Below are 20,000 nucleotides of genomic sequence, written 5' to 3'. Positions count from 1 at the left end.
CAAATACGGACAAATCGTGACGTCACACGTAGTTACGTGCAAGCAAATACCTCACCGGATCATAAATTATGGTAAAAAATAATGACAGTTTTTCTATTCATTTAAGTGCTTCTTTGCCTAATTGATTAAATAAATTGAAGTCAAACGAACACTTAGCATTTCAAACCACCATTCGTTTAGTTTTTAACACTAAATTTCATTCTGGAAAGCAAATATTAGATCCTATTCTGGGTCTAGATTTCTGCTTCAATTTTTATGACTTCATCCATCTTCAGTTTAGTTCATGATGAATACGATCTGTGATTTTTAAAATGTTAATATCTAGATCTATGATGTAACTTCTTCATATATCCATCTTCCACTACTGCATACATGATAGTCTGCATACATGATAGTGTACTTTCCTGGGCTAATTGCACTACAAAGACAATAGGTGGAGGCCTTAAGTCAGTCACATGCTGCCATCAGGTACCATTATCAGTTTTTTTCTTCTTAAAACCTTAAAACCTTGATTGGAGGCAGATAACCAGAACTTGAGACAAAAAGATACAATGGCAAGATAACATAGGAAAGACTGCATATATAGGCTAAGTTTATAGGAAATACTGGTATATGTATATTTCTATTGCAGGGTTTGTTATCTTTATTAAGACGATTACGTGGAAATACACAGAAAGAATTGAGAATATTATTATTAGGTTTAGATAATGCTGGAAAAACAACTTTATTAAAGACTTTAGCTTCTGAAGATGTTACACATATCACACCAACTCAAGGTTTTAATATCAAAACAGTGCAATCAGCTGGTTTCAATCTCAATGTCTGGGATATTGGTGGACAAAGACGTATCCGTCCTTACTGGAAAAATTATTTTGAAAATACAGATATTTTGGTAAATAATTGCTTTGTTCTTTGTGTATTTTGTTTGCACTGTTAATAATAGTATTGATGAAGGATTTAGTTCTAGATGAAAAATGAAAAGTTTAGAAATGAACAAACTGACTACTGTATGAACTCATTATTTTCTAACTAGTTTGGCCTATTATACCAATTGAATCACCAGGCTTATGTTAATGATGTTAGCAGATCTGAAGTAAGTTTAGTATCCACAAACATAAATAAAATAATGGATGTAAATGAGATTTGTTGAATGAAAATCCAATAAGTATTATGGATTATTTTTCAGATCTATGTAATAGATAGTGCGGATAGAAAGAGATTCGAAGAAACAGGCGAGGTAAGTTTAGTTTTTCTGTTAATGTTGTACGTTTTCAATTTAAGTTGTATTGTATTCTGAAGGAACTCAAAGAATTCTTAATAGAAAAGCAGACCATTACTGGTATTGACATTAAAACTGTGCTGGATATGTTCCATTAAAATGAATTGGTAACTGCAGACCATCAAATATATCACAAAATTTGTTAACAAATTAAGTGCATCAAAATGTTATGTTGTTAAAATCTTAAAACACAGTCAGCAACCTTGATTCTGTATAATTATAGGAATTAAATGATTTATTAGAAGAAGAAAGACTAGCTGGTGTACCTGTCATTATATTTGCCAATAAACAAGATTTAGTGTCTGCTGCCTCAGCAACTGATATATCAAATGGTTTGAATTTGACCCAAATAAGAGATAGAGAATGGCATATACAACCATGTTCTGCTCAAAGCGGAGAGGGAGTTAAGGTGAGATTTTATATATTTGGAAGTATTGTACAATTGATGTAATGAATAGAAACCAAATACTAATCACACTGAAATGTGGCCTACAATTTGATATGACTTTCAACATCCTCAACCAGCTACCCTATAATAAATGTAAATAAATTTTACTTATTTGCAAGAAATTGTGATGAGTGAAAAAAAACCCACAATTTTAATCAAGATATAATTTTCATATATTTCAGGATGGCTTAGAATGGGTTATTAAAACATGTGGTAAAAAGAAATAAAAATATAATCATCATTGAACTATTATTCACATTTTACTGTTTTACTTTGAATGTCACCAGTGAATTCTTGATGTTAAATGTACTATTCATTTCTTCATTCAACACAAACGACCTGTCACATAAATCAAAATTTTTATTTTTATTTAACTTGAGATAATTGATATTGTTCACAAGTTAGCTAGCACCTACAAAATGTATTTTTGATGTTGTCAAAATAGAACTAAATAGTTTCGTAACTGAATTTTTTGCAATTATTTTCTAAATTTATCAATTGTTGTTATGGGGCGTTAGTGTTATTTAGTGTGCTTTCATTCAAAATGTCCCTCTTTTACTTTGCATAGGTTTAAAATAGAATTTTCATTGTACTCTGTTATAGATGTATTGTGTTAAAAAGATTTCTGAATATTTTTCCGTCCATTATGTCCAAACATTTACTATGTGATCAATTAAATGTGGCCTTGAATGTTGTAGCACATTCTGTACTGGCAGTTGAAGCCAAGCCTGAAAATCAGAAATCATTAGTATGTTATTCAAATTTAGTTTCCATGGTATAATATGAAAACAGTTGATTGAGTTCAGAAAAAAAAACTATACTTGGCTGAGAATGATATATGTAAAGAAAGAGAATTCCTAATGATGAAAAGACTGATGTTACCAAAAGCTCTATTTAATTACAGTACCAGGTTTCTAATTCAGGCTTGATTACTATATATTATTCAGGAAAGTAGTAAAGGAAATACTTTAGGTTGGTAGTTGTAGTTATAAGATTATATGATAACTGTTATATGTATTGTAATATGAAATCCATTCTACATCCATTCATAATAAAATTATAAACATTCTTTGCATTGGAATATTATCAGTTATAAGTATATCTCTTTGAGTCACCCATGTCTATCTGCTTAATCACATTTCCTTATCAGTGCTCTGTATGAATTTCAACTGATTTTTTATCAAACTTTGTGTAAATGATCTTTAATATTGGAATCGTAAGATAATCATCTAATGATTACTTATTGCCCTGGTCTCCAAAATTGATTTTCCTGAAATCTTAAAGCATCCTAAAAAATTCCACATCATGCTAATTATAATACTTAGCCATGGATGCACAGTAAACATTATTGTTATTCTTTGACCAATGAAAAGTATTATCTCTATTGTTATCACTAAAGTTGCTTCTTTGAGTCCATACTATATATCTAGACAACACTGTGTCAAGTAATGAGTGGCTGTGGAACTTCTTTATTAATGTCTCTAGGTGAGATCTTTCTTCAGCAAGCAGATTTAAGACAACTCTGGCATAAAAAAAAATTAAGGAAGATTTGAACCTATGGTTCCTTGGCAAATTGTTTAATTACATTCCCAAATTTTGAGTTATATCTATATGTTATAGATAAGCAACTATGGTACATCTTCATTACTTTTGAGCAATTTATTGGGTTACCTTACTTTACTGGCTGGAATAATGTTAGCTTTGAGCAAAATAAAATATAATTTCTTCAACATTTACATTTATTTATTGACAAGAACATAAATAAACAAAATATTTACAGTTTCAACAACTTTTAGTTTACAACATCCTCATAAATAAATTAACATGTTTAACCTTACAACATTTAGTACTGACACCAACCACATTTGAGCATTATACTTCAAAAATGTTCATGAAAATTTACTAAAATGAATTAGGTCAAATTACAAGTTAAGCTGAACATTGTTATTCACTACAAAAATTCTAGTACCATTTACGGTATATGAATGAATGAATGCCAATAATACAAATATTGAATATCCAAGGTTCTTAGAATAATATGTTTGGTTTTTGATCACTAGAGCAAAATATACATTTTAGAGCTTTGAGATTCCATAGATCAATTAGTATATTATGCTCAATAATGTACTGTCCAGGCATGTCTAATAACAAACTGAAATGTCATGTTTGAGAAAGCTGTAATCTGTTAACATGAATTGAATGAGGTGGGCCTAATATAACCTAACTATTGGGATTGGAAAGAAGGGCAAATCTATGCTGAATGTAAACTATTGACTACAGCATGAGTAAAATCACTAGTAGATGCATAACCTCCCATATCTTGTGTTCTAACCTGAAAAATAACAAGAGAATAATTAATTAAAGGGACACTGATATCATTGCTGTGCACTACTAATATTTTTGACATCCGTGGACTTGTAATATCACTAAAACTAATCGTTTCATGACGTCACTATCACAAAAGCAGTTAATACTATCTAATACTATCATTAAATACTAACTTTGTGATACAGAGAGTGATTTCATTCTAAGCCTGACTGAGAATCAAGAATTCAATCATTACCCTGGACAACGAAATTGAATTCATTTAATTACCACAGCTTATCAATTGAAACATACAATTATTTAAAAATGTTAAGATACCTTTCCAGCCTTTACTACTCTATGTACAGCATCTTCTATTAATTTTGAATGATATTCTAAATGAATATGTTTTAACATATTACAAGCTCCTAGAAGGGTTGCTGTAGGGTTAGCTATATTTTTTCCCACAGCTTCAGCATAGGCATGTCGAGCTCCCTATAATATAATTATCAGGAGTTTAGAGTTTTTGAAGAATTTGATATTTGAAGATAAATGTAAAGATATCAACTCATGCTAGCAATCATGAGGAAAGCTGATTTTGGAGATTGGGCTTGAAATTTTAAGAGAACAATTAATTCATTGAACTAGAAATATATATGATATAAGAAAAAGGATGAGGATTACACAAATGAAACATAAAACAAACAGTATTTCAGTCTTTCTATGTTGGTGGATGGTATTCATGCAGATTCAAGGAACCTTTCAAAGAGTCTGTTATACTTTATGGTAGTAATTTAGGCTATACATAATACTATAATGTTATATTATATCTTAATAAACAGGTTTCTATTTTACCTGTTCAAACACTGCTACATCATGACTGTAACTTTCTCCTGGTACCACTCCAGCTCCTCCTACTAATCCTGCTGCTAAATTATCAACTATATTACCATACAGGTTAGGCATTACCATAACATCGAATTGGTGAGGATTAGATACCAGCTAAAACAGATTTTATTCAAGTACTTAAACATAGTCTGTGTAATTTCTTTATTATTATCAACCTTCTGGCAATACTGCTCTACTAATTTTATTATGCATCTAATGAGAGATTTGACTACTGAATTAACATCAGCTCTCTATTTCCTAACAAATACATGTATGTCCTACATTGTATGGAAGTATCAAAATTGCATATTCCAATAACAAATTTTTGGTCTTATTCCCTACTGTGTCTTTGACAGTTGAGACTGAATATAACAGAAGAAAAACATTCAAAAGCAAGATCAAACACAAAAAAATTAAATCCAAAATTGTGAATGTTCTTGAACATTTGTATGTAACACTTTACTTGTGGTGTCGGAACATTTTAGGGAATTCATTTCAAGATATAAACATACCTGCATACAGCAATTATCAATGATCATAGCTTCATACTCTATATGAGGATACAGAGCTGCTACTTCTTCACAGCATTTTAAAAATAACCCATCACCTAATTTCCTAAAATACAATTCATAATATTGATATCAAATCAACATTTCCACATACTGAAATCAGATTTCATTATGTAAACATTTGATAGTCTTCACTTAACCTGCATGATGGAGAATTTAAGACATCCAGTTTTTTTTTTTACATATATTGGTTTGAAGTTACCACCATTACATTTTGCTTGAAGGTTAGGTTCTAAAGTGGGAGAATGGCATTGGCTGAAAATCAAGGAACAATGCAATGTTTTATGAAATGAGCTTTGATAGACTTTACAGTGAGAATGGAAGATGCTTATCAGCTTATTACTTGTTCAAAGTTGCCTATTGATGGCTTGTTCAAGGATGCTATCAATTGACTGTTCAAAGCTGCCATTATCAATAGCTTGTTCATTATCTAACAAAATCTTGAATAGAAGTCAGCTTAAGTTGCAGCCTATATAACTATAATGTTCAATATTTAACTTACATAATGTTTGCTTTATGGACAGCAGTCACCTTCTTCCTATTTAATCTCATAGCATAATCAAAAGCAAACTTTGCTATACGCCTGGATTTTTCTTCTGTTACTATTTTTAAACATTCTATCACCCCTGATACACTCTGTAACAATAGAATATGAGAATCCTTAAAGGAATATAATCAAATTATTAGTTTTATAAGCCATTTATCTAATTTTATAAATGTTGGAGAGATGATGGTCTTGGAATATAATAAATACATATCAACAGCAGGAGGGTTGTATGTTTATGGCCATGACGTTTTACCTACAACAGTAACAGTAGACATCACAATCACCATGTTCTAGTAGTAAGAATAAAATTAGCATACCTCGTGTTCTAGAGCACTATATTCACCTTCTGTTTGTTCTCTTATAATGACAAAATCTAAATTATTATGTTTAGTTTTAAATCCAGGTAAACTCTTTATTCTAACAACATTAGCAAACAGATCTAATTCTCGTCTGGAAAAAAGAAAGGTAAAAGAAATTATTAATTTGAAATTTGATGTCAAAGTTTAAGAGTTGTAAGCTACTTATGAAGAAATAAAGATTGTTAAAGTCGATAATTTTCCTTGAACAACCATATAAAAGTTACATATTTCAATAAGAAATGAATATCTGCATATTTATTTACCTAATTCTCATATTCAAGGTCCGTAGAACTCCACCTTTAAAACTAGCTGGTGTAGTAATTATTCCTTTTAAGCCAGCGCCATTACGTTTAAAAGATTCTATAACAGCTGATACAGTGGCACTCTGAGCTGGCTGCACCTCACTAGTATACAAAAAAAAAAAAAAATCAAATAAATAGAAATTTGAATGCAAGATGGATATATTTCCCTCTTGAGAGGTTATGATCAAAAACATGTTTCAAATAGCAAGGGCATCAACTCAATTTTTTTCCATCTGATTCATCCTTCTGTAATAATAAATAATTTCACAAAGTTTTGTCAAAATCCATTAAGAATTGTGCCTTCTAGACAAGTGGACAGACAGACAGACAATCTGTAGGACATTATCTGTATTATACAGATAATAAAAAGGGTGATCAAATGGGCTAACCTTACCATAACTGAAAAAATAGTCACCTTCAGACTTGCTTTAATGATAAGAGTGTAAGAAAGATGATCATCATTTCAAGGTAAAGAAAATATCTAACTGACTATATCAAGTTTAAAGTTACCCTCATCAGCAATGAGTTTTGCAAGATTAAATCATTGTTGTTGAACGAAAATATATTATAGTTCGATGAATTCATACCTGATGAAAATTTCCTCAAAATCAACCGGCACACCAGCAGCCTGAAAGACATCCTGTACACTAGACATCAGATCTGGTCCTACCCCATCTCCTGGTACCATTGTAATGGTATGTCTACCAGCAGGATGGGAAACTGGCTCCGCCACTGCCTACAAATAAGGTAAAACTCAAGAGACAACTTTCTATCAAGTACCAGTATAAAAGAATTTGTTTGTGAGAGCAGTGATAAGAGATGAAAACAGCCTGTAAACAAATACTATTATGGACATGCTTTCCCTTTGACATCTACCTACTATAATAATTAATGGTCAAAATATTTATTACAATAATTTTATAAAGAGAAATGGGACAATAGATTCAATCATATAAAACATTCATAATTTTTACAGATACTGCTTTTGAAATCTTTACAGGCCTTAACCTATTTTTGAATAAAATAATAATTTGTCAAAAATTTCATGAGGTTTATAATGAGTGATCACAACATCTAACATAAAACTTAGAAATCACACATGACAAACAAAATGTAGCTCTAGAGTTACTTAATGATGTACTGTACATCTTACCTTACTAGTAGTCTATGAAAGCAAAAATTGAAAAAAATAAATGATTTGGATAATTTGCTTTAAACAAAGTTTGGAGTCTCAAATTAATAAGATAAATGAAAAGAATATCTTAGCAGAATAGTTTAAATACAAGAATCTAATAAACGAACATACTGTGTATTCATATTCTCAGTATGTTCTCAACTTTAATATGGCAAAGGTTTCTTATATACAGCAATATTTAGATAGGTCACACATTCCAGATCAATTGAAAAAGTGTAGCCTATTGATTGAAAGAATGTCCATAATCAAATGAAAACATTAATAAGTTGCAGCGACCTTGACAATCTTTATTACTGGTATGTATTTTTCATAACAATACTTGATTAAACAAGCAACTTGAAATGTTAGACCAAAAGACTACATACCTGGCAGATAGGTGAAACATGGTACTTTTTATTATTTGTAGAACTTGCCTGAAAAGGTAGCAGATGAAAAAAGTTGGACTGTTGAAGATAGTACACTGAATAAAATAGATACATACACTGTGAGTGTAAGGTTTTATAAGAGAAACTCTCTTATAGAAGCACTGGCCTAGGTAACAAATAGGGACTGAATTACAGCATTGGAATAAATCAATTAAAAATTACCTGCTTCTTGAGAGATTTCAGGATAAACAAATAATTCAGAAATGCAATGCAATTGTTTCAGGGTTTTAATGAAAGGGGACCTAATCTACCATGGACAAGAACATTACTTTTATTTTTTGCAGGGCGTGCTTTGTTTTCGTACTTGCAAAAAAAAAGTATGAGTTTGTGTCGAGTACTCTGCAGAAACGGTAATAGTTACTGCAAGATTAGCAATGCATTCGATCTGCATATTCGGTGTTTTAACTAATGAATATAAATTGGAACAATTTTGCAAAACGGATAGTGGCACATTGCAAAATGTGCAAAAAGTAGATAATTGACTCTTGAAGGCGCAATTTTGGAGCGATTTTGCTCGGGTTTTCAGTTTTAGAATTTCACCCAAATATCCTATGTGATAGCAGTTAAAAAAATTCCAATTTTGAAAATTCATAGCACACATTTTTTAGCCGAATTTCGCAAAATTAGACCAAATTTTATATTTTCTCCGCTATGCGTCCGATTGATTTGAAATTTCTGGTGCGAAAACAGATCACAAAAGATAACAAATTGACTCAATCAAAAATTTTGCATCACTTCCGGTTGGTGCGAAATCAAGGTGCTAGCTGAAATTATCAAAAATTTTATTCAGAGATTACGGCTTATCCGATTTTGATAATTTTGGTGTCAAATGTAAGAACACAAAAATTGAAGAAAACTGTAGGAAGCCCGTTTTTGAATTTTCGGTTCAATTTTTTTCGAAATTTGAAGGCTCATATCTCATGACCTTGACCTTTGATGAGCTTAATATTTACCATGATGATAATAGCTGACCTTGACCTTCTTATGACCTTTTGACCTTTGGTGTCAAACCACACCTTTTGGTTTTATAGGGGTCTAAATATGGCCAATTTTGCACTTTTGCAGTGCTGTATCTTAATCCCTAATTGTATTAGCATGCTACCACCTTCAGATTATTTAATGGTTTCAAATAATATCGCACTTGTCAAAGCCATATTTAAAAAAATGTTGCAATTTTCATAAAACTTTGAACGCTTCTATCTTAAGAGCTGTACCTTGGATGATGTTGATATTTACAGTAATAATTAATACCGACTACAGCTTTTAGATGATATTAATATTTTTCATGTCCGATACGTGGTTCTGGTTTTATGGGTGTCACTAAAAGTTTAGTTTGCATCATTAAAGCCTTCAAACAGGTGACTTAATACAGATAGAGCAATATTATTTTCGGATTCATAATGCTGAGATCCTGAGCTTTCCAGTGATATGTAACATGTATGCCTTACATGCAAATTCAAAATCCCATTCACTTAACATGGTGTAATTACTGTAGTCTAAATACGCTGTCATCGGTCTGTCAACTCTAATTAAAATCAAAATGCCACATCCCCTTTTATATTTGTTTAATATGTTTTATGTCCAGCTATAATATATGAATAAGCTCTGGGATGGATTGAACCATGTTATACTGTAATTTGAGCTTATGGAAGCACCTTAAAGGTAGGCTATACTTCCACTTAATTTCCCAACTTTCTTATTTCTTATCCAAATTTCACCAAACTGAGTATACATGTATGTGTATAATCAAATTCTAAATTTGATGAATATATCGAATTTGCGTGGTGCGCATGCGCATTACCAACTTTCTTATTTCTTATCCAAATTTCATCAAACTTGATATGTATGTGTATAATCCAATTCTAAATTTGATGGAAATATTGAATTTTTCTGGTGCACATTATTACACATGGATTACTAAATTTCTTATTTCTTGTCCGAATTTCATCAAACTTGGTCTTTATTAATTGACAAACATTCTCTTATTCTTAGTCAACATACTTTAAACTCCACGCACTTTCGTATATTTTCATTTAGAGATGCAGAAAAGTATTAACGTCAATGTAATTGCAATAGACCATCTTCGTATGTACCTGCATCAGTACTGTTATTTGAACAGTTCTAGTTTTTTATTCCTTTTGTAAGCAGTCACCAAACGTTTAGTATAGAATTCCTCTTGAAGTTCTTTATAAAAGTGTTTGACAATCACAGGGGCATTTTCAGCTGTAGAATTGTAGGTAGCAACGAAAGGTATAATTTGATTGTCATGCTGTATATTTAGGCCGTTAGGTACAACTGTTTGTAATTGGTCTATCCAGAAGGCATCAAGATAAGATCCTGAGTACCCAACAAAAGGCCTGTCTTCCATTCAGCCCCTTATGACCTTCTTATAGACAATAAGTCTAACTATAACTAAGCATTACTTATATTAATTAAGCTACAAGAGCACAAGTACCGGTACTGTCACTGAAGTACATTACTCAGTCAGCTACTGTCTGGTGTGACATTCTGTAACATTATGACACCATATAATATTTTTTTCATTGCTAGCATTTTCAACCACCTCCAAGATTATTCACTATTCAGTTCTTCAAATCTTGTTACTTAGTTACTGAACGTCTGAAGTAATTAGTAGTCAGTCAGTATCAACATTAAAACTCAATGAGAGTGCTTCAGATGGCCTCCAGGATAACTTTTAATTTCCGATTTCAAGCTAAGCAACTAAAAGAATGGTTATATATTTATCAGTAACCGGTCGAGAATACTTACAGTCAAAGACCGCAGACCCGAAGATAAAGCTCGGCCAATACAAGGTCGAAAGATCGTACTGGTCGCCATGTTTCTTGTTTAACTATGACGTCAGAAGGGGTTTTCCATTTCCTACGGGAGTAATCATTGACATCTATTTAAAGTGTGCAATTTAATTTTCTGGAGCATTTTTTCCCCAAAAAACTGGGACATGTGATTTTCACATAGGCCCTCTTACCATTAAATTGCCATACCAAGAGTTACTTAACATAGAGAGGTATTGCGGAGGTCCCCAGTTCTGGTTCATATCTTGTACATCTGGAAAAGGATTGCTGGATCATTGCCAGTCCTAAGCCAGATCTGACTCAGATCTGGTTCAGCCATAGAGTTATAGATAACTCTATGGGTTCATCGCTTTATGTCAGTACCAGTGCGCCTAATACTACTACTACCAGCCTTGAGCACTGTATTCGAAACCAGCCATTTTAAATATCATAAATAAGGATATATTTAGCGCTCTGGTTTGCACACACATATCACACAACTCTTCCATTCCGTTTAAACTAAGCAATACTAAAGAGTTGTATAAGGTTTTATAAGAGATACTCTCATATAGAAGTACTTGCCTATATATAGGTCACAATTAGTAGGGACTGTGGATTTCAGCGTTGGAATACATCAAGTTGATAAGTAATTACCTACTTTTGGAGAGATTTACGCACATTTTGAGTAGATTAATTCAATAATGACCTGCTTTCAACAGCATAACCATATAGGCTACTAGACGATACTTGTAGAGCAAACTGGTATATTATTGTAGTATAGAGCGAATCTTCTAGTATGATATATAGACCTATGTTTGTTAATAAGGTCACTGTATTCTGCTACAGGACGCAACAAAGTACTGTATCGAACGCGTCGCTATCAAATTTTCCACCATTAATATCTCGGTCAGGCTATTCTTAACATTATATTTCACCGACATTTTTTTTAATGGTGGAAGGTTGTTTACGGGGGAATGTACTAGAAAGTTAACGAAGACCTGCTTTCAGACTATATATATAGTTATTAACAAACTAGCAGTCAGATCAAGTTAAACTACAGAGCTATACATATCGACAGCCTGTATACTTCAATTTTGAAATAAAGAATTTAAAGATATTTAAAGGAATACTTTGCGAAGTCGAAGTGAAAAGGTCAGTTTGATTATTTTTCCTTTATTCTCATTTTTATTATGAATGTTCAACAGAAATTTTAGCAGATTGATTCTGTAGCCTATATATATATATTGTTCATATACATCAATTGCAAAACGACCTGCCTCTTATATAGATAAGGCTACATTTCGATCACCGTTTAGTTGCAGTAGTTCAAATTACATATTATGCAAGATCAACGTTGATACCAAAGGGCTCCTGAAGAGCATTTACTGCATTTACACCCTTTGAATCATACTGACACAGATATCTGCCTTTATGTGCAGCACAATCGGCATGCTAATGTTATTCTGCATTTAAATAAGCCAAATAATATATTATATTACAGTACTGAGTACCGGTATAGGTGATTTATTAGTTTTTAATTTCCATATTACAGAAACAGGTTAATTTATTCAATGAAATATTCAACAGTAGAAGAGAGATTGTCGACCTTTGTTGGTTGGCCACACAGACACACACCCTATCCCTTGGATCTAGCCAGAGCAGGATTTTATTATATTGGACCTGGTGATCGGGTCCGCTGTGCTTATTGTAATGGCGATCTGAATAATTGGTCAGCTACAGATAATCCATTAAAAGAACATATACGACTTCTTCCTCTATGTCCGTTTCTTGATGGAAGTTATAAACCCGTGAAAGTGTCTCAAGAGTCTAAGTCGGGTTGGGTTCAAACAAGTACTTGCTGTAGACAAAACAATACCGGAAACTCGCATAGATACACTGTCACCAACGATCAATCTATTCCTGAAAGTTGCTCCAACGAGGAATCAAATAATCACAGACAACTTCTGAACAACTCGCAAATCCACCTAGCCTCATCTCAACCACCACCGAAATGTCCAGTATCCCCGACACACCAGGGACAGTATTATGTTAATGGTACTTGGCGTCCAGTAAATAATTACCTCAATTCACCGACCTCTTCTCCAGTGCAACCCACAATACCACAAACACACCAACAATTAGATTACACAAAAGAAAGGGATCGTTTGAAAAGTTTCATTGGATGGAATGGTCAAGTCGATCCTAGACAATTAGCCCATGCTGGTTTTTATTATTTGGGTAACTCAGATCGGGTTCAGTGTTTTTCATGTCAGACTATTTTTAGAGATTGGGTAGCAGGGGACGACCCCTGGATAGAACATTCTAAATGGTACCCGGATTGTCCATATATACAGTTATGTCTGGGAAAAGAAATAGTGAAGGAAATTCGTCGCAATGTGCTAAAGAACGCCCCAATAGACGTTGTAGATTGTGTTCATTAACTTCCAGGATGCTGTCCCATTTTACTCCTGCCACTGATCTAGTTTTATTGAAAAGTTGTTCCAGTTTCTTATTCATTTTCTCATTTTGTAATTCTAAACAGTATTTAGATAATATTTTCTATTTCAATAGTTTATTGACTCAGGATAAAACCAGTATATTTATTTCTACAAAGCTTTTATATTTTATAAGTGATATAAATAAATTTTATATTTTTAAATATGTTATGTTAGATTGTTTAAATTATTTTGTGTATTTAATAAAGGAATATTTTAGTTTAATTTTCATCGTTGAGACTATAATAATTCTTTTACGGGTCCTGTACTTTCCTGATTTAAAGAACGACCTCATCTCATGGATGGCCAGCGCAGTTGCCTTAACCGGGGTATACAATATGTACGAAACGTCCAGATTTCTTTTTCATTGATTACACGCCAACTTTACGCCTAGATTTGCAATCAGTCCTAATCATTCCTATCCTTGAACATTAATACCAGGGGCCTTATTCTCGAAAACTTAAATCCCTTAAAATCAATTTTAGTAATTTTAAGTTAAGTATTCGAAAATAAGGCCCCGGCTTGGTAACCTGTGGGGGGCGCTGAGGAGAACACTATATAAGGGGTGAGGTAGTAATCACAGGAAGTCAAAACATAGTTCTTTTATTTAGTCTGACTTACCCTATAAATCTTAATCTTATTTCAATTGTTGTATTCTCAAACCTACTTGACATCCACACCTAACATTGTCTAAAGCATACACACCTTAATGCAGATACGCATATTCACGTAAAAGCGTTTTATGTTCTTATTGTATTGATTTATTATATTTCACACCTATCTCCATCTATTTGGTTTTCGTGTCAATTGAATAAATCAAAGTTACGCTTCACTGAAAGTGCACTGATAACCTTGCCGCCCAGCGTCGAGAAACTATTTTCGCCTACGTATTATCCTTTGACTGACAAATCGTCAAAGCTATATATATGTGAAAATGCACGCGCAAATGTCCGTTCAATCCTCTTCTCTAAGATGCATGGTTAAAATAAAGTGCGTAATAAACTTTCCTCAACTCAAATCTTAACATTTATTGGCGATATCGATATCTATGCGCATCCAGTGCACCTTTAATGTTTGCGACCACACAATTAATCTGAAGAGTTCCAACAGAACCCTATAGTATAACATTAATCAATAGATACAGAATGATCTACTATACATGTATAGCATTCTAAAACAGGATGTTAATTAATAAATTAGAATTAATGCGCAATAGCCGAAATCTTTTCTATGAAATTAGGTTAATGTCCTCGTATGATCAACCGGTCGAGCATACAATGGACATTTTGTAGGGCTGTGCTATAAAAGTAAGACCCAGTGTACAATACAACCAAGACCCGATGTCCTATTAAAATATAAACTAAACCATGTATTATGCAACACAACTAAAACTCAGTCTGTAATACATACTAAGACCTGATGTGCAATTTAACTAAGACCTGATGTGGAATATATTTAAGACCTAGTGTACAATACAACTAAGACCCAGTGTGCAATACAGATCTTTCCCGGATTATTAGTAGCCTACCCGTTTGCAGCTGGGTCGACTGGAATTAAGAGTAAATAATGAATATGACTAATTCCAGTCGACCCAGCTGTAAATGGGTACGGATAATCCGGGAGAGATCAATGCCAGCTGGTAGAAAGTATCCTTAACTGTGAACCTTAGTTGTTATCCTTGTAAAATATAGTTGTTTCCATCTTTCTTTCTTATGTGAGCATTATGTAAGGGAAGTAACTCGATGCATTTTTCAGACCACAGAATATAACTACATCATTGAAGGAATGTTAATATTATAATACTTTATAAAATTTGAATAAAAAATTACTCATAGTTAGAGCTTGCCACTCCTATACAAAAACACCACCCACTTTTATTCATCGCATAAATCCGGATGTATTTTTAAAATTACTTGATGATCAAGGCAATTTACTAAATCTAAAAAAAAATGTTATCAATTGTTTTTCTAAAACGGTGTTTTGTTCACATAAATAGCCAGCGGCCCTCCGAAACCAGCAGATTTCAGATGGCCTGAAATGAATTTTGAGATTTCAGATGGCTTAATTTTCACTTCAAAATAAGACCTTTCACAGGGTTGTGGGGAGGGACATGGCCAAATGACTCTTCCTGTAAATACACCACTGAATATCGGTAATTTTTGTTTCTTTGTGATGATCTTATTTGAAATGTTCAAATTTGTGTGATGTAAAGGGATTGTAAAGATGTTATAACTTAACTTTTTATGTGTATCGATTTGCACCACTTCAATTGTCAGTTAGACGTCTGTGGCTTTTGCAATTCCACTAAAGTGAGAATTTGCGATAGTGAAGTCATAAAACGCATAGTTTAAGTGGAATTGCAAGAAACACAGATGTTTGAGTGAAAAGTAGAATTGTTGACATCGATGTCCACGTTTTATATCTTTTATGATATAAAACCTATTTTCCATCCCTTTAAGATTTAACAGACAAGGAAATAGATAAACCAGGAAAATAGCTCCCACAAAAATGTCTCATGGCTACGCGCGGTAAATATCGCCTGCCATAAAATCTAAAAATAAGTTCAAGAGAAGATAACTCTGTCTTGCGATAAACAATGATTATGAAAGGTCAAAAACTGTGACTGAACAAGTCATAATTTCATCGAGACTGGGTAAGTAAGATGATTGCACTGTTATCTACCCACAAAATCTGATAACTCTTCATTTAGGCCTAAATATAGGAATGACAAACAGTTCACTGACGAAATTCATTGAACTCATTGACATCGGTTTTGCTAGATGTCCTATTTTTTCCCCTTTTCTTATTTTTCATCCAACCACGCTTGGGTTAGGCACGAGAGGAGACCAATACAACATAAGTGGTAAACCGATCAAGTCCAGTTCAAATAAAGGTGATCGAGTTTTGAATATTTGACTGAGAGAATAAGTTTCAGTAGCCTACTATGAAATTAGACAAGCTAGACCACTCTAGACTCAAGACTCTAGGCCATGCTTGCACTCAAACTTTTTAGTCTATAAGTGTAACTATATTTAACGTTGAATTTTTAGAATAACAATTCTATTTCTTTGGTAACATAACATTTCAGGAGGAGAAGGATTAGACTAGAATAGACTTAATACAGAAAAAGACATTGTTTTACTGAGAGGAGAAGACCACTGGTCAATGGTTAATCAGTCCAGAAAAAAGGCCTTGATGGCTTGGTACAGTTTCCTGGTGTTAATTACCATGTTGAGTTTATCAAAGCAGGTCTTCAGCGAACAATTGGATTATGTTAATCTCCTACATACACCAGCCAGAAAACTTCAGGAATCTGAATATTTAAGGGAAGAGTGGACTGATACTGAATCAACCATCAATTCTATTTATTCTCAAGATTTTCTCTCAATATTTGAAAAATTGTTAACACTAAGACCAGATGGTTTACTTGCTGATAATTTTGGTATAATTGGACCTAATTTTACTGTATCTGAGAAATGTAATAATGATACAGGAAGATTTATTGCTGCACTCACTGAGAGAGAAGTATGGGCTTTATCAAGTAAGTAAGCTTAGATATTTTGTATTCAATGTGCAAGATACGTTATGGCTATGAGTTCATTGTCCTGTTTTCTACTAACATTTGCTCTTGAACTAGATAGATCACGTTTTACATAAGTGGTTTTGAGTTCTTGAAGCCTGGTGCAATAGATGCTTGCTTGTTGAAATCGTCTATATTGATTATTTTCCTACGCTAGCTTAAAAGCTGAATGTTTGCAGTCCATACAACTTTTCAGCGTGAAACTCTGACTTGTGGTTTGTAAGCAAGCTATAAAGATAAGCAAGCTGCGATAAAGTACGAGCAGAAGTAATAACATTTGAGTTCTATTTAATAAATATTGGGTGTCAAGACTATTGTCTGAGCAAAGTAAAAAGTTGTTTGATTATTTTCTGGAACTGGAATAACAGCCTCAAAATACTAATGTTAGTCTAAGAATGCCTTTTGATGAAATATTAACATGAGCACACTTTATGTCTTCAAAATTTGTTTTTACAGAGGACAGTTTAAAGTCAAAATTTGGGACCTTTTGGGTTTGAAAATATTCAGGAGAGAAATGCATTTCTTTTCAATGTAAACTTACAAAACATTATATTTTTATCAAAGCAAAGACATTCTAAGACTATCAGTACTATTTGAGACTGATATTCCAAATCTCTAAAAAAAAACTTAAGGACAAAATCGAAAACCTTTTTACTCTGCACAGACAATATGATAAATGAACATAACAATATTAAGTTTTAGAAAGCCAAACAACACAGATTTTTACTGAATGAATAAGAAGGATAAAAAGGAGAGGAAAAACAAGTTGTTATGGCTGAAGGTTGTACTGTGTTAGATCTAGTTGCTCTGTTATAGGATATATTGTTCAAATAAAAACAGATAATACAGAAGTAGGCCTGTATAATAGTTCAAATCTGGTTACATGTTCCTATATTTTGACCTGTGACCAGTTTACAATATAACCTAATATCACATGACTATTATGGTTGAAAGTCTAATGACAATATAATATGTGCAGTACTGTATGGTGAATATTGATAAAAATAATTATAGATATGCAGTATGCAATGTTATATGAAATGTATTCATGATATATTTCAAATCAATGAATGACACTTATTGTATTGTTTCCTAGTATCATAGTTATTCAGTTTGCCTGGCAAGCTGTCATTACTAATTAAGCTATCATGATTTGATACTTATTTTTTAATGTAATTAGTGTCAGTCTTGGCATAAAATCAAATCAAAACAATTATCATCAAAATAAACATCATTTAAGGAGACTTAGCATCCAAGTCTTGTTTAACTTTCAAAATAAACAAAATTATGTAGTCTGGGTTGTCAAGACTTAAAAAAAAGTTGTCATTGAAATTTTAAAAAATTTCTTTCAAAAACTATCCTTTTCAATATTTATTTGACTATGAAATCATGTTCATAGTGATCAGCCAATTCACATTACACAAAGATAAAAAACACTTAGGCAAGCTGTTATATATGTTTACCAATTTGTATTATGAATAAATTTTGTTCAAATTACCTACCTATTTAATATGGTGAGTTATGTAAATTGATTTAAAGTGGTTTAATAGACACTGGTATTGAAACAATGAGATAAGTTTAGCCACTTATATCAAATTCAAAAATATAATTGAAAATTAATGAAATCAATGAAATTAAGATTGGACCAAGAATACAAAAGTTTCATTTAGTAAGAAAAAATACATTAGGAATGAATAAGAATCGACAAATTTAAGTGCCCATAAAAGTTCTTCTTAAAATAACTCAAATATATTTTCTGCTGTAAGCTTGTATCAAGGTCAAAACTTTCATTTTCCTTTTCAAAACACGAAGTCCGAAGCCACATAAATCAATTAAACTTATTAGGTCAGTTATTTATTATTTTCCTGGTGATTAATATGTAATATAAGCTTGTCTTGGATATTTCAGTGTTTGATGCATTTGGTAAACCCAAACCAGGATTAAAAACATTGGCTTTAAATTGGGTGGGTCAATATGACGAGTGTATTGACATCAAGGCACCAGTATTACAGGCCCCGGGTTTGTCCCAAAGTTATGAAGCATATTCTGGACAATATTGTACAGTTTCTTTACCATTACAACCAGTATCAGCTGCTAATGTAAGAATTATATTTCATATCATTTGACTTTATTAAATCATAATCCAGGAGTCGAGGGTGGTATAAGGGGTGTACCATAGTGAGTATCAGTCAAGGGTTGTATGAGACATCCAATCCTTTATTCATCTTTCTAAGGGTTGTTTTAGAAAATGGGTTATTTATTCATCAACTGTTACTTTTGACTATAAAACTGACTGTTTATTTCAGCCTGCTACTCCATTGCCATTTCTAGGTTTATCTCTTGGAGTTTGTGTTCCAAATTCATGTACTTCTGATGAGATAGTTTTCCTTATCAATGCAGGTAAGTTGCCTTTTTTTAATGGTTATCATTTTTGTCTTGGCTGAAGAACATAATATACAACTCATATCTTCTGTTATTATTTGTTGAAATATTTATTTTGAAAAGATGAAAATGCTAATTATAGTAAAAAATGTATAAATTATTTCTATATATCTCTACAATTGATGTATTGAGCACTATTTTAACAGTGGTATTTCTACATCGCTCTATAATTGATGTATTGAGCACTATGTTAACAGTGGTATTTCTATATATCTCTACAATTGATGTATTGAGCACTATTTTAACAGTGGTATTTCTACATCGCTCTATAATTGATGTATTGAGTACTATTTTAACAGTGGTATTTCTACATCACTCTATAATTGATGTATTGAGCACTATTTTAACAGTGGTATTTCTACATCACTCTATAAT

General features: G+C 32.4%; 3 protein-coding genes across 3 annotated transcripts; 2 read left to right on the top strand and 1 right to left on the bottom strand.

Annotated features, from left to right (window-relative positions):
- LOTGIDRAFT_187225 (hypothetical protein) lies at nt 1-3,455 on the top strand. Its single transcript, XM_009052349.1, has 5 exons — nt 1-71; nt 632-892; nt 1,187-1,237; nt 1,503-1,688; nt 1,910-3,455. Exons 1-5 carry the CDS (start codon nt 69-71, stop codon nt 1,952-1,954), a joined length of 546 nt encoding a protein of 181 aa, XP_009050597.1. The 5' UTR covers nt 1-68; the 3' UTR covers nt 1,955-3,455.
- A 523-nt stretch (nt 3,456-3,978) lies between these two features.
- On the bottom strand, nt 3,979-7,384 carry LOTGIDRAFT_158944 (hypothetical protein; the record flags this gene model as incomplete). Its single annotated transcript, XM_009052348.1, has 8 exons — nt 3,979-4,059; nt 4,371-4,526; nt 4,887-5,033; nt 5,432-5,534; nt 5,991-6,124; nt 6,353-6,485; nt 6,658-6,798; nt 7,284-7,384. 8 exons carry the CDS (start codon nt 7,382-7,384, stop codon nt 3,979-3,981), a joined length of 996 nt encoding a protein of 331 aa, XP_009050596.1.
- A 4,778-nt stretch (nt 7,385-12,162) lies between these two features.
- Nucleotides 12,163-13,834, top strand: LOTGIDRAFT_213786 (hypothetical protein). The gene is made up of 3 exons (XM_009052347.1): nt 12,163-12,260; nt 12,661-12,959; nt 13,263-13,834. Exons 2-3 carry the CDS (start codon nt 12,680-12,682, stop codon nt 13,547-13,549), a joined length of 567 nt encoding a protein of 188 aa, XP_009050595.1. The 5' UTR covers nt 12,163-12,260; nt 12,661-12,679; the 3' UTR covers nt 13,550-13,834.
- The last annotated feature ends 6,166 nt before the right edge of the window (nt 13,835-20,000 follow it).

The sequence above is a fragment of the Lottia gigantea genome, assembly GCF_000327385.1.
Source record: "Lottia gigantea unplaced genomic scaffold LOTGIsca_18, whole genome shotgun sequence".
Taxonomy (NCBI): Eukaryota; Metazoa; Mollusca; class Gastropoda; family Lottiidae; genus Lottia; species Lottia gigantea.
Note: the sequence above shows the minus strand (reverse complement) of the source record. Positions and strands in the feature narration are given on the sequence as shown.

What these genes read in the sequence shown, in the direction of transcription:
- LOTGIDRAFT_187225 (XM_009052349.1), top strand. An exon ending in GATTCGAAGAAACAGGCGAG is followed by an intron (nt 1,238 to 1,502) that starts GTAAGTTTAGTT and finishes GTATAATTATAG; the next exon opens with GAATTAAATGATTTATTAGA. An exon ending in AAAGCGGAGAGGGAGTTAAG is followed by an intron (nt 1,689 to 1,909) that starts GTGAGATTTTAT and finishes CATATATTTCAG; the next exon opens with GATGGCTTAGAATGGGTTAT.
- LOTGIDRAFT_213786 (XM_009052347.1), top strand. Translation starts at nt 12,680, where the DNA reads ATGAAATATTCAACAGTAGAAGAGAGATTGTCGACCTTTGTTGGTTGG. An exon ending in GTCGGGTTGGGTTCAAACAA is followed by an intron (nt 12,960 to 13,262) that starts GTACTTGCTGTA and finishes ATTACACAAAAG; the next exon opens with AAAGGGATCGTTTGAAAAGT.